The sequence below is a fragment of the Mirounga angustirostris genome, unplaced genomic scaffold (assembly GCF_029215605.1).
Source record: "Mirounga angustirostris isolate CCGP_5_RB_7025 unplaced genomic scaffold, mMirAng1.0.hap1 SCAF_2, whole genome shotgun sequence".
Classification (NCBI taxonomy): Eukaryota; Metazoa; Chordata; class Mammalia; order Carnivora; family Phocidae; genus Mirounga; species Mirounga angustirostris.
This window is the reverse complement of record NW_026991710.1, coordinates 54,629,859-54,643,104: the sequence shown is the minus strand read 5'-3', so window position 1 is coordinate 54,643,104 and position 13,246 is coordinate 54,629,859. Positions and strand designations below refer to the sequence as shown.

At 38.5% G+C, this 13,246-nt stretch overlaps 1 protein-coding gene across 1 annotated transcript in view; it reads right to left on the bottom strand.

Annotated features, from left to right (window-relative positions):
- Nucleotides 1–13,012, bottom strand: part of STAP1 (signal transducing adaptor family member 1) — a 31,918-nt gene extending 18,906 nt beyond the window's left edge. The window contains exons 1-2 of the mRNA XM_064584005.1: nucleotides 12,893–13,012; nucleotides 1,912–1,983 (exon numbers count right to left, since the gene is read on the bottom strand). Of these exons, the coding sequence (XP_064440075.1) occupies nucleotides 1,912–1,983; nucleotides 12,893–13,012 (192 nt within the window). The remainder of the gene's footprint in view (nucleotides 1–1,911; nucleotides 1,984–12,892) is intronic.
- Nucleotides 13,013–13,246: the final 234 nt, after the last annotated feature.

Below are 13,246 nucleotides of genomic sequence, written 5' to 3'. Positions count from 1 at the left end.
TTTTTTTCATATGCTGGACGTGATAGAAGGGTGCTTTTACTAGCCTCAGAGTTCTGTTCTACCCTTTGTGGTTTTCCTACATCCTGTCCACAGCTTTGAATATAGCATCTTCATTAAACTTTCTTCAAAAATGCCCAATTTGCGGGGTGCCTGGTTGGCTCAGTCAGTGGAGCATGAACTCTTCATCTCGGGGGTTCGAGCCCCACGTTGGGTGTAGAGATTACTTAAAAATAAAATCTTAAAAAAAAAATGCCCAATTTGAGATGTCATCTGTTTCCTACCACTTCCCTGTCTGATAGACTGAGACACAGAGAGGTTGGTAACTGGCCTGAGAACCAACAACTAACAGTGGCAGGGCCAGCGTAAACACCCAGGCAGTCAGCCTGAAGAGCAGGCTGCCGTGACTAAGCGGTACCGCCTCCTGCCAGGGAGTAAGTGAGCAGTACCTGTTTGCTCTCCTGCTTACCTGTGCTACACACGGTGTAGGCCAGGGGTTGTCACGGGTTTACTGACATCCATAGGAAGTAGGAAGGCACAACAGAAGAATTCATTTTGTTAAAATTTATTATGGTGTTTGGAAACACCTTTACACAGATCTATCCAGAACTCTGGTGAAAGATGATCATTTTAAGTGTGTTTTTTGTTTATTTTTTGAAACGACGTCTGGTGAGTTTACCACAATTGGCACTAAAATGCCTGCAGCTGGAATACATCACAAAGGCTCTTTTTCTGTTCCTTTCACTAGATCTGGACATGTAATAATGACGTTCTCAGAACTGTGGGCTACTACATCCACGGTCCAAAGTGTTTATATTTAAACAAGTGACCAGGGGCGCCTGGGTGGCTCAGCCGTTAAGTGTCTGCCTTTGGCTCAGGTCATGATCCCAGGGTCCTGGGATCGAGCCCCACATCAGGTTCCCTGCTCAGTGGGAAGCCTGCTTCTCCCTCTCCAACTCCCCCTGCTTGTGTTCCCTTTCTCGCTGTGTCTCTCTCTGTCAAATAAATAAATAAAATCTAAAAAAAAAAAATAAACAAGTGACCAGATCATAAAATCTCCTAAGGGCACTGCATTCCAAGGTAGGCAAGCATTTGGCACTAAAATGCTATTTGTGGAAAAAATGAAATACACAGTTTTCGATTTTTGTGGGAAAGGTGAAATACAAATCACTTATTTGAAATTACTACTAATAAATAGGTCTTAGAATCTCTTCATTGTTATTCTCATGCTTAAGCTCTTAGAAGTCCTCTATAGTGGGTTATGTTTTTGTCTCCCTAGGAAAATTAAATTGTGACATATGTTATAAGGCTTTGGGGGTTGTCTAGTTCTTTTCAGATCATTAGTGCATGCTAGAGCAAGGTAAAAAGCTGGGGAAATTTAGGCTATCCCTTGGCATTAAACAAGTTGTATCCAGATATCTGGCTGAAGTTCTCACATTTCGAGGCACCCCCGTGGCTCAGTCAGTTAAATGTCTGCTTTCAGCTCAGGTCATGATCTCGGGGTCCTGGGATAGAGCTCTGCGTCGGGCTCCCTGCTCAACAAGGAGTCTGCTTCTCCCTCTCCCTCGGCCCTTCCCCCCTGCTTATGCTCTCTCTCTCTCAAATAAATACATAAAATCTTTAAAAAAATAAAATAAAAATTTCACGTTTCAGCTGTTTCTATTATTGGCATCCGAAAGAAAAAAAAAATGCAAAGTTAAAGACATGAGTTTATACCTTCTTCTGAGGTGCCCTGGAAATTTTACCATAGGTCTTATACCTGATAGCTCCCACAGATATAACAAAAGTTCTTATTTGAATTGGTTTTACTAGAATATATTTACGTCGGAAGACAGAAAACCCCAAATGAATAAAACTATATGACAAGTCTATATTAGGAAAAATTCAATCAGCTGAATATGTTTTACTACTTACTGTTGGACTTTTTTTGTCAGAATAAAAGAAAAGTGTAGTTCCTCTCAACTCTGTCCAATAATGTTTATACTCCTGTGGAAAAAAAATTATAAACATTATTTCATTGGTATATATTCACCTATTTTCCTATTAATATTTTTCTTTGTAACTTTCTTAATTGCTATTTGATATAAGGTTCTTCTTTATCCTGAGATAAATCACCTAATTTTATGGCTTAATTTTACATTTAACTCTTGATTAAATCCTTTACAAATTTATTTTAGCATAAGGTGTGAGGTAAGGATGTGATTTGATTTGTGTTTAAATAGATCATTTTTCAAAACTTTCCCCATTGATTTAAGACACTTGACTTTTTATGTAGGTTTCAGTGGAAGTTTGCACCTGTAAAAGGGGTCATTTAAAGGGGCAGGATAGGACAAGCATTAAATATCTACATTCCAGAACAGTTGAAAGGATTGAATGGATTGATAAATGTAAAGCACTTAGCAGAGTACATGGCTCGTAGTTTGAGTTCTATAAATAGTATATGTTTATATAAATAAAGGCAATGTGAACAGTTCATAATCATAAAAATAATTTAACATGATCAAAACTAAACTTTGAAGTCCAAATTTCATTCATGTGGTGAATATTTCATTATTGCTACATTCACATTATTATGGGTTCTATAGAAATACAACTTTTTAAGTTTAAAAAACTTAAAATCTCATTTCACTCAAGTGAAAATTTATTTAAATAAGGGTAATTTACATTTTATATGAAGAATGGCTGTATTACGAAAGAATGGCAAGGGGATTTCGAGAATAAAATCCTTCCACATCTTAAGACTTACCTTCATACACAGCTCTTTCCAAAAGTACGTTTTTAAAAATTCCAGTTTCATAGACATGTTGATCATTCCTTCCTTTAGGGTTTAATAAGCTCAGTTTTTATACACGTTGGATTATCTTGACTTATATTGAGGATTAATATAAGGGAATTACATGAAATTTTTTTCTTTTGCTTATAAAATGTGAAGATACTTTTTATATATTATGGTATTTTGGGTCTCTTTAATACTGACATATCGTTTATCCTTTTTTTTTTTTATCCTTTTTTTTTTACCAGAAAATGTTTGTCACCTCTTCAGAATTTATATACGTCTTTTCTCAAATAATGGGAACTCTACAGCCCATCTTGTTTTTATTTGCCTTGGCTCCCGGAAGCTCAAGATTAAATTCATTTTGAATTAAAACAACCATCTTTCTCATGTTCTTAGTAGAACTACTTTCTCCCTTTCTCTTCATGCCTGATAAGGTGCTATTTTAGTTAGCTTTTACTGTGTAACACGCAGCCCTAAAACTTAGCGGACTAAAATAGGAAACATTTTCTATTTCCCATCATGCTGATGCTGGTGATGATTCTTTGGGCATACTTCCCTGTGGCGGGTCTAGGGTGGCCTCACTCACTTGCCTGGGGTCTTAGCTGGGAATGCAGAACTGAGAGTGATACAATCAGAAACATATTTGGTCTTTTTCCCCAGTTCCTGGCATAGAGAGCCTAAAACTCGGAATTTCCTGAGGGACAGGAGTGTTTTTATTATTCACAATGAGCCCCTTTACATAATACCTGAGTTTATACTAATGAGGTGACTTCAGATGGGACCCCTGGTAGCTTCAGGCTAGGTCTGGTGGCCAGAAGAACAACTGATTAATGGGTTGGAATTTTCAGCCCCACCCACCAAACTCTAGGCAAAAAGGGGGGTGGGCTGGGAGATTTAAGTTTCATAAAAACTCTTGAACAACGTGATTTGATGAGATTCCTAATTGGTGAACACATCCACATCCTGGGAGGGTAGTGCGGCCCGACTCAATAGAGACAGAAGCATGAGTGCTTGGGACCCTTCCAGACCTTGCCCTAAGTACCTCTTCATCTGCCTGTTCTTTTGTATCCCTTACCAGTAAATATAAGTAAAGTGTCTTCCTGAGTGCTGTGGGCTATTCTAGTAAATTATCAGATCTTAGGAAGGGGTCATGGGAATTCTTTTTTTTTTTCCTTAAGATTTATTTATTTATTTTATAGAGCAAGAGAGCCAGCAGGGGGAGGGGCACAGGAAGAGGGAAAGACAGAATCCCAAGCAGACTCCCTGCCAAGCATGGAGCCCAACTCAGGGCTCCATCTCACAACCCTGAGGTCATGACCAGAGCCAAAATCAAGAGCTGGACATTTAACTGACTGAGCCATTCAGGTGCCCCAGGAACTCTTGATTTATAGTGAATTGATCAGAAGTATGGGAGGCCTGGAACTTAAAATTGGTGACTGAAGTGGAGGGCAGCCCTGTGGGACTGAGCCCTTAATTAAGCCATGGGGTCTGCACTATGTCTGGATAGGTAGCGTCAGAATTGAGCTGAATTGTTGAACACCTACTTGGTGTCCAGAGAATCAGAGAAGTGATTGTTGGTGTTGGAAAATCCCCCACTGAGACAACTGGAGTCTCACTCCATAGGGTCTTGTCTCCAGTCAGGTAACCTAGACTTGTCCACATGCTAGCGGAAGGATTCCCAGGAACAGGAGAGGGCAAGGTCCAATGTGTGAGTACTTTCTAATGTGCTTTTGTCACGTTCACCAAAGCATGGCCCAGCCCAGATTTCGAGGGGTAGAAAAATAAATGCAATCTCTTGATGGAAGAGCAGAAAAGTCACATTTCAAGGGAAGATGCATACAGTGAGGCTTGAACAAACTGGTAGTACTGTAGTGATCTACCTTAGGGACAGAGCTGGAACGTGGCACAGGTTTCTTCATCCAGGACCTGTGGTCTTTCCACAACATCCTACCTCCTAATTGACAGTTGGCTATAATGTAATGTATGGAACCTGCTGATGCCTCCTGAGCCAAGAACAAATTAACAAAGGCCAACTCTAAGGGGCATAAGATTGAAGGATCAGCCAATAGATGGCCCCCAAAGGAGCAATTATGAAACTGGGCAAATAAATTCTTCCTCTTATCTGAAATCCAGATACCCAGTATTTACCCGACACATCTCAGAGTCAAGCAGTTTAATAAGACCAGAAAACAAACCTTGCCTTCAGCCCCATCAGAAATCTTTTATTTCCCTCTTTTCATATACAAAGTGTTTGTTGTTGGCATTGCGGTAGCACTTTGCCTGGTTTTTCTGCTGCCTTTTTATGCCCTCTGATCTACCCTGCACAGTGCAAGAGAGTGAATTATCTCCTCTGCAGACAGTAGGACTGACCTAGGTTGGAGACAATATGCTCAACTTAACCCCTGTCTATCCTCTCTCTGCTCAGCCTACTGGGAGGGAGTGGGCGATCTTCTCTGGTCCTGCCATGTGGCAAAGGACCTCCAAGAGGGGCAGCATTATGGCTCTTAAACTGAGTCAGTGAGTGACTCAAGGTAGCTCAAGCCTACCTAAATCTGGGGTAAAGTGTTAGCATTGTTTTGGCCGTAAATCTAAACCACATATCGATAGATTTTATTGATGGTAAAAGTACCTAACTGATCTTTGTGGGATTCCTCTGTCTTAATTTTTAGTTGGCTTCATACTTGGGAGACAAAAAAAAAAGTCCCCACAAATGGATATAAAAATCTACAGAGCAGGGGAAGTGGGAATAACTGCTAATGGGGTTCCTTTTTAGCATGATGAAAATGTTCTAGAACTAGATTGTGGTAATGTTGTGCAACTTTGTGAATGTATTAAAAGTCCTGAATTATAAAGGTGATGATGATGGTGACGACTGTGTCCCCTATATGAGGGTGCACTGTTAACGGACCAAGAATAGAGGGAGGCACCAGCCTCCTGCTCTTGCTTCTTAGAGTTGTTTAAGGATTAAATGGAATAATGCTGTATATAAAGTACATAGGACCTGGGATTTAGCAAGTGTTCCATAAATGTTGGCCACTTAAAAAAAAAAAAAATTGTCTCATCACTCACATTATTAACAGGTACTTTGCATTTTAAATTATCCATATATTTTTTGCACAATGGTGATTTTATGTGTGTATGTGACGGTGGTGGCATCTAAAAATCTCCAAAATAGATCTTTTTCAATGGGATTATATATGAGAAAGGGAGGATATTTTGTGAGCCAGGATAATGAAACCCATTGCCATTCACAAATAGTATGAAAGTGTGCTTTCATATTGTCTTAAAGAGAGAAATAGAAAACTACATTGAGAAATTCGGCTTGAGAAGTTGCTAATATATATACTGTCTCTATGATCAGTCAGATGTTCTGTAAAACCCATAAGAGCATCTAGTTACTCTGTTGAAAAATACTTGAATTTTCTCAGGTTTGACTTTCTTTTCTTTTTTTTTTTTTAAAGAATTTATTTATTCATTTGACAGAGAGAGAGAGCACAAGCAGGGGGGGCGGCAGGCAGCGGGAGAGGGAGAAGCAGGCTCCCCACTGAACAAGGGGCCCGATGTGGGACTCAATCCCAGGACTCTGGGATCATCATCTGAGCCGAAGGCAGATGCTTAACCGACTGAGCCACCCAGGCGCCCCAATTATCAGGTTTGACTTTTTTTTTTAATATTTTATTTATTTATTTGACAGAGAGAGACACAGCGAGAGAGGGAACACAAGCAGGGGGAGTGGGAGAGGGAGAAGCAGGCTCCCCACTGAGCAAGGAGCCCCATGTGGGACTCAATCCCAGAACCCCGGGATCATGACCCGAGCCGAAGGCAGACGCCCAAGGACTGAGCCACCCAGGCGCCCCAGGTTTGACTTTCTTTCTTTCTTTTTTTTTTTAAAGATTTTATTTATTTTATTTTGACAGGGAGAGAGAGAGAGAGCACAAGTAGGCAGAGTGGCAGGCAGAGGGAGAGGGAGAAGCAGACTCCCCTCTAAGCAGAAAGCCAGACATGGGGCTCCATCCCAGGACTCTGGGATCACGACCCGAGTTGAAGGCAGACTCTCAACGGACTGAGCCAGGCGCCCCTTGACTTTCGATTAATAATAAAACAATTCAAATTTGAGGAGGGAAGCTTTTTTTAAAAATCATATTTCTTTTTAAGGCTTTCACATTCTGCTCTAGTGATAAGCCTCTGCAATGCAAGGAGCAAGTCAAAGCTACACTGTATTTTGGAACTAGGTTGGGGGTGAGGGAGAGTGGGAGAGCTCAGAATGCAGGCACTTTAATTGGAGAACCTAATCACAGGTTGTGTAGTTTTCTGGAATATGGCATCTAAGACTCAAGTTCAAACTGGAGATTCTCTGATTCTCAGAGGAAAAGAAAGCATGAGAAAACCCTGAAGTCAAAGTGTACCACTCTGTTCATCTTCTTAATTAGCCTCATGAGTATTAACCTGCCATAAGACAGAAAAACTAAAATCACTAATAGCCAAAGTTTATTGAGTTTTTTCTGTATACAGACAGACATCCATCTGTGCTTCTAAGAAAAATTACTGAGGTGTTCAGTCATGAGAGAGAGTAGAATTAATCAGGGAAAAATAAGAATTTTACTGGTTGGGGTGCCTGGGTGGCTCAGTCAGTTAAGCATCCACTCTTGGTTTCGGCTCAAGTCGTGATCTCAGGGTGGTGGGATCGAGCCCCGTGTAGGGCTCTGTCCTCAGTGCGGAGTCTGCTTGTCCCTCTCCCTTCCCCTCTGCTCATTTCCCAGCTCTAAATAAAATCTTTTTAAAAAAAGAGTTTTACTGGGAAACAAACATACAGACTCATGGAAAGGATTAAAGAGGGTTTGTTAAGTGGGGGAAGAAGTAAGAACAAAGGCACTGAGTTGATAGTGAAGGCAGCCTGGAGGAAAAGAAAGATTACAAATAGCGGTAGGTCCTGTGAACTCCAACCACAGCTACAAACCTAAGAACAGATCAAACTTGTATTCAGAATGCAGAGATCACAGTCTTGATTTAGTTTCTGATAAGCTCTTATGAACATACCAGTACAATCTGAGGCATCTATAAATATCAATCTCAATAATCAACACCTTGGTATATATTTATATCTATAGAGATATGTAAATATTTTTAAAAATTAATTTTGAAGAACACATTTTTGAATGAAATACATTTAGCACAAAGGTTTTTTTTTTATTTTTTAGCAATAATTAGTGTTGAATTTCTGAAGAAAAGGAACTGAAATGGGATTTTGAATTTATCGCTAGCTTCATAATTATTAGCTGACCTTGCATTTAGAGTTTAAGGTCACTATCTCATTTTTATTCAATTAAACAAATGTTTTTGAAAGTCTACTGAGCTACTATTGAGCTCAATATGATAAAGAATCTAGTGATTAGACATCCCCAACCTTTGGAAGCCCACAATCAAATGGAATTAGTTTAGTTTGAGAGGCATCATGATGCCAAATGCTTTTCAATAAAATCCAAGCTAGCCTCCTTAATGGATGAGGAACCTTGAACATAACCTTTGTGTCACAGCTCATTCACCTGTGAAGTAAATAAAATAATTTCTACACAGAAGAGTTACTGTGAGAATCAGAGCAACAGGACATTAAGAGCCTGGTATGGTATCTATCTTATGTCCGTATCTCAAAAAAATATACCCATTATTATATAGTCCATTTGATCATCACAACAACCCATTCAGTTATACAAGAGAGTAATTATCTATCTTACAAAAGAGGAAACAGATTAAAAGATTTAAGGGAATTGCCCAGCTTCCATAATTGGACTGATATTTATATCTCCTGGCTCTCCAGCGCTCTTTTCTTATTGATGTAACTAGTAAAAATGGATTACATGCAAAATCCAATTATGCTCCTCTCTATCCCCTGTCCCCAATAAAAAGTTGCGATTCTTTTTCCTGTGAGCAAGTCAAGTACCTTTGCTCAAGGAAGGATGTTGTATAGTGGTCTCCAAAGTGGGGCACATAAACTCCAAAAGTGTGCAAGATAATCCCACTGGGAAGAAACTTTTAGGATATCTAATTATATTTCATTTATCTTTCTTAATAACTTTTCTGTATATATGACATATTTTTTTGAAGTATTAGTACAGGAGTACAATACATAATTTCTAAATAAATTAATATTCTTATATTAGAGATCTGTGCTCAAAAATGTTTTCTTGAAAGGAGTATGTTGTTTAAAACATTTGGAGGTTACCAGCATAGAGAACTATGTTTAAGGGCACAACTGAGATAGCCCTAAATTTTTTCTCAATGAATTAGTGGCAATTAGAGGACTAGTCAGAGAAACGTTATTTTGATACTATTATGATTAACACATTCTTTTTTTTTTTTGTAACGATTTTATTTATTCATTTGAGAGAGAGAGAATGAGAGAGGGCACATGAGAGGGGGGAGGGTCAGAGGGAGAAGCAGACTCCCTGCCGAGCAGGGAGCCTGATGCGGGACTCGATCCAGGGACTCCAGGATCATGACCTGAGCCGAAGGCAGTCGCTTAACCAACGGAGTCACCCAGGCGCCCCTGATGACCACATTCTTATGTTCAGGCTAATAAGAAGACGTATTATACACATCGTCCTTAATTTTAGCATATCACAAATTGAAGAAACTATGAGCTTTCTCTTTTTAAACAGTTCCAGAAAAATGAGAATTTTCCCCATTTGCAAGAACTGTGTTTTCATCGGTTTCCTGCCGTGGCATGCTCTTATTATCATCTTCCTGATCAATCCAAAATTCTAGTATTGTGGCTTAAGTAAGTCTTCCTTCATTATCTTTCCCACGAAGATTATGTATTTTTAATGGGTTCTTGACCTGGAATCTGTGGACTTTCTGGAATTATATTTAAAATAGTATATGTTGGCACCTTTTCCTAGGGGCACAAAATTCTTTAAATTCTTAAAAGTACCCCTGTCACAAAACAGCTAAGAAACACCTCTAAATGTGTGATCTCCTTACAGACTAGGTTACTCCTCGGTTATATTTTCTCTAGCTTAAATGTTTTGAATTCCTGCAGCAAAGATCCCACTTAATGTTCTGCAGAACATCCCAACTTCCTCTAGCCCATTTTCTTTAAAGATAATCTTTTTTTTTTTTGAATTAAGTTTCATTTATTTTAAAGATTTTATTTATTTGACAGAGAGAGAGAGACAGCGAGAGAGGGAACACAAGCAGGGGGAGTGGGAGAGGGAGAAGCAGGCCTCCCACGGAGCAGGGAGCCCGATGCGGGGCTCGATCCCAGGACCCCGGGATCATGACCTGAGCCGAAGGCAGATGCCCAACAACTGAGCCACCCAGGCGCCCCTAAAGATAATCTTTTATTACCCCTGACTCACCCTCACTTTCAAAGGTTCCCTGGCACTTTGCTGCTGCTTGCCTAGAAATCCCTGTATTTTCCTTAGCTTTTTCTCCCACCTTTCATTTTCTAGCACTCTAGCCCTGTGGCTCTCCTTTGAGCCATATTAACAGTTGACCCTTGAACAATGCGGGGGGGTTAGGGGTGCTGACCCTCCTGCACAGTTGAAAATTGCATATCACTTTTGACTCCAGAAAAATTTAACTACTAATAGCCTGCTGTTGACCAGAGGCCTTGCCAGTAACATAAACAGTCGTTTAACACATACTTTATATGTTATATGTATTATATACTGTATCCTTATAGTAAAGTAAGCTAGAGAGAAGAAAATGGTATTGAGAAAATCATCAAGAAGAAAAAATACATATACAACACTGTACTGTATTTATTAAAAAAAAAATCCAAATGTAAGTGGGCCCACACAGTTCAAACCTATGCTGTTTAAGGGTCAACTGTACTTATGGACTTAAAACTGATTTTAGTATATTAATAAGAATATGATAAATAATGAAATGGAAGGAGAATGAATCTAATCTTTAGTGTAAACCAGGTATTTTATATGTTATCTCTTTAATCCTTAAAACCACCCTGTAAATCGACATTATTGTCCTCTTGCTCTCTTCTCCTTGACATACAAGTAAAAGATACGTTGCTCTGAATTCAAGTGGAAACACAAGCTAATTTTATCAGAAATATTTATACCTATAGTTTATTCTTTCCATTTCAAAGCATGCTTTCTAAGAAAAGGTAGAGTAGCAATCAGGTAAGGGAGTCATCCCTCCTTACTATAAACTAAGCCTCTTGAAGGTAGGGTCTTCGTGTTATGTTTATATTCTCTAGAAGTCCATATGATGCTTGGTGCATAGGAGACACACAATAAACATTGCTTGAATGAATAAATTAATTGAGCACCTGTTGTATCCCAGGCATAGTACCTTGGGTAGCAAGTCATATTTTTTCCATTTTATAGTTTGAGAAAATTGAATCTCAAGGAGATAGGATAACTTGTACAAGATCACAAGCTGTTTAAGTGGCAAAACCATTAGGTAAAGACATATTTTACTGACTCTCTAAAATCCTTGTTCTTTCTGTTAACCATACCAATGGAATGCCTTCTTTAAATATTTTCTTAAAACCCCAATATCAGAAGCAGTTATTATAAATACTTTGATAGCTATTTAAAGAATAACCAAATTTAAATTACAAATCAGAAATTTTGTTTTCCCAATTCCAGTTTCCTGGCAAAGTGTAACTATGTGGATAACCTGTTGTAACAAGATAGAATTCACTTTAAAAGCATAAAGGAGGAATGAAAAATATTCTAATGTAGCTGCCAAATTTACTAATATATGTTTAACACCCATAACAGAAGGTAAGCTACCATGTCTTTGCAAAAAAAACCAGAATGTGGTATTACAGATATTTTCACATACACAATTTTTCTGTTAATAAATCTTCAGAAAATATATCCTGTTATCGTTATTAAACATTTCTTGTGACATTTCTTGAAACAATTTTTTTCTACTTTGTTAGTATTAAAATTTCATAAAATTTGACCTAACTTAATTATTTCCTTTTTCATTAATAACAGGCACTTTCATGTTTATTTCTCTCATTAATTTCAAATTCTCCATAATTGGTATTTTAAAAACACTGATTTTAACTAATTATAAGTTTTCATTTTTACATATAAAAAAATACGAAATGGGCGCCTGGGTAGCTCAGTTGGTTAAGCGACTGCCTTCGGCTCAGGTCATGATCCCAGGGTTCTGGGATCGAGTCCCACATCAGGCTCCCTGCTCGGCGGGAAGCCTGCTTCTCCCTCTCCCACTCCCCCTGCTTGTGTTCCTGCTCTCGCTATCTCTCTCTCTGTCAAATAAATGAATCTTAAAAAAAAAAATACGAAATGCTTTTTGCATTTTCTTAGAGTGAATGTATTTATGTAGCTTTGTGTATATATTACCCACACTGCACTTACATATTAGCTTTTCAAGTCACTATGTTAATGTTTTTAGAATATATAACTATGCATAATGTTAAACAGTATCAATTTTATCATTTTCATAATTTTTTACAAAAGTTTACTATTAAAAGATAATTTTATCATTATTTGTAAACTTCAAATAAATGAGAGTAGGAGCAAAATGCTTAATTTCAGTCATAGTATGTTATCTTAATGATACACGTCATCGTGGAAGCATACTAGTAAATTGCAGAAAAAATATAGGAAACATTTTATCTTCTAAGTGGAAATCTTCTGTAATGTTTAAATAAATTCTTTGGAAGTGTAGCTTATTAAATTTTCTTACATCACCTCACTTAACATTAGAATGTTATATATAATACAGATATATATACGTGTATGTGTTCAAGCCATACGTTGTCTTTAAATTGTGCAAAATTGGCATATTTCTGAGCTCAAGGAAGAGGGTTTTGTTTTTTTTTTCTAAGATTTAATTTATTTATTTGACAGAGACACAGCTAGAGAGGGAACAGAAGCGGGGGGGGTGGGGGGGAGAGGGAGAAGCAGGCTTCCCGATGCGGAGCTCGATCCCAGGAAGCTGGGATCATAACCTGAGCAGTAGGCAGACGCTTAATGACCGAGCCACCCAGGCGCCCCAAGGAAGAGGGTTTAATAGCAACAGAAACAAGGAGGCCCTTGTCACATCACATCAAATCACCATGAAATTACTTTTATGTTAAGACAGAAACTGCTGGTTTAACATTATCATCTATGGACTTACCTGGTATTCTGACCTCTTGACTAACAAAAACCCTTCAAAGTACAAAGGTAGAGCAGTAATCTTTAACCTTTCTTGGAAGATCCTGCGAGGGGCTGGTGTTGGGGGCTTCTTAGCCATCATACCCTCTCGGTGTGTGGTTTGGTTTCAACTATATCCAGGCTCAAACAAAATGAGATCTCCTTTGTGTAAGAGGAAAAAGCAACTGTTCAAAGAGGAAGTCCCAACTCGATATTTAACCACCAACAGTACACACACACACACACACACCACTTTTTTTTCCTTTACTTTTTGTGAGGTGAGAAAGAACAGGCATAGACCAAATTTGAAAGGGCAATCTCTGGGTAAATTTAGAAT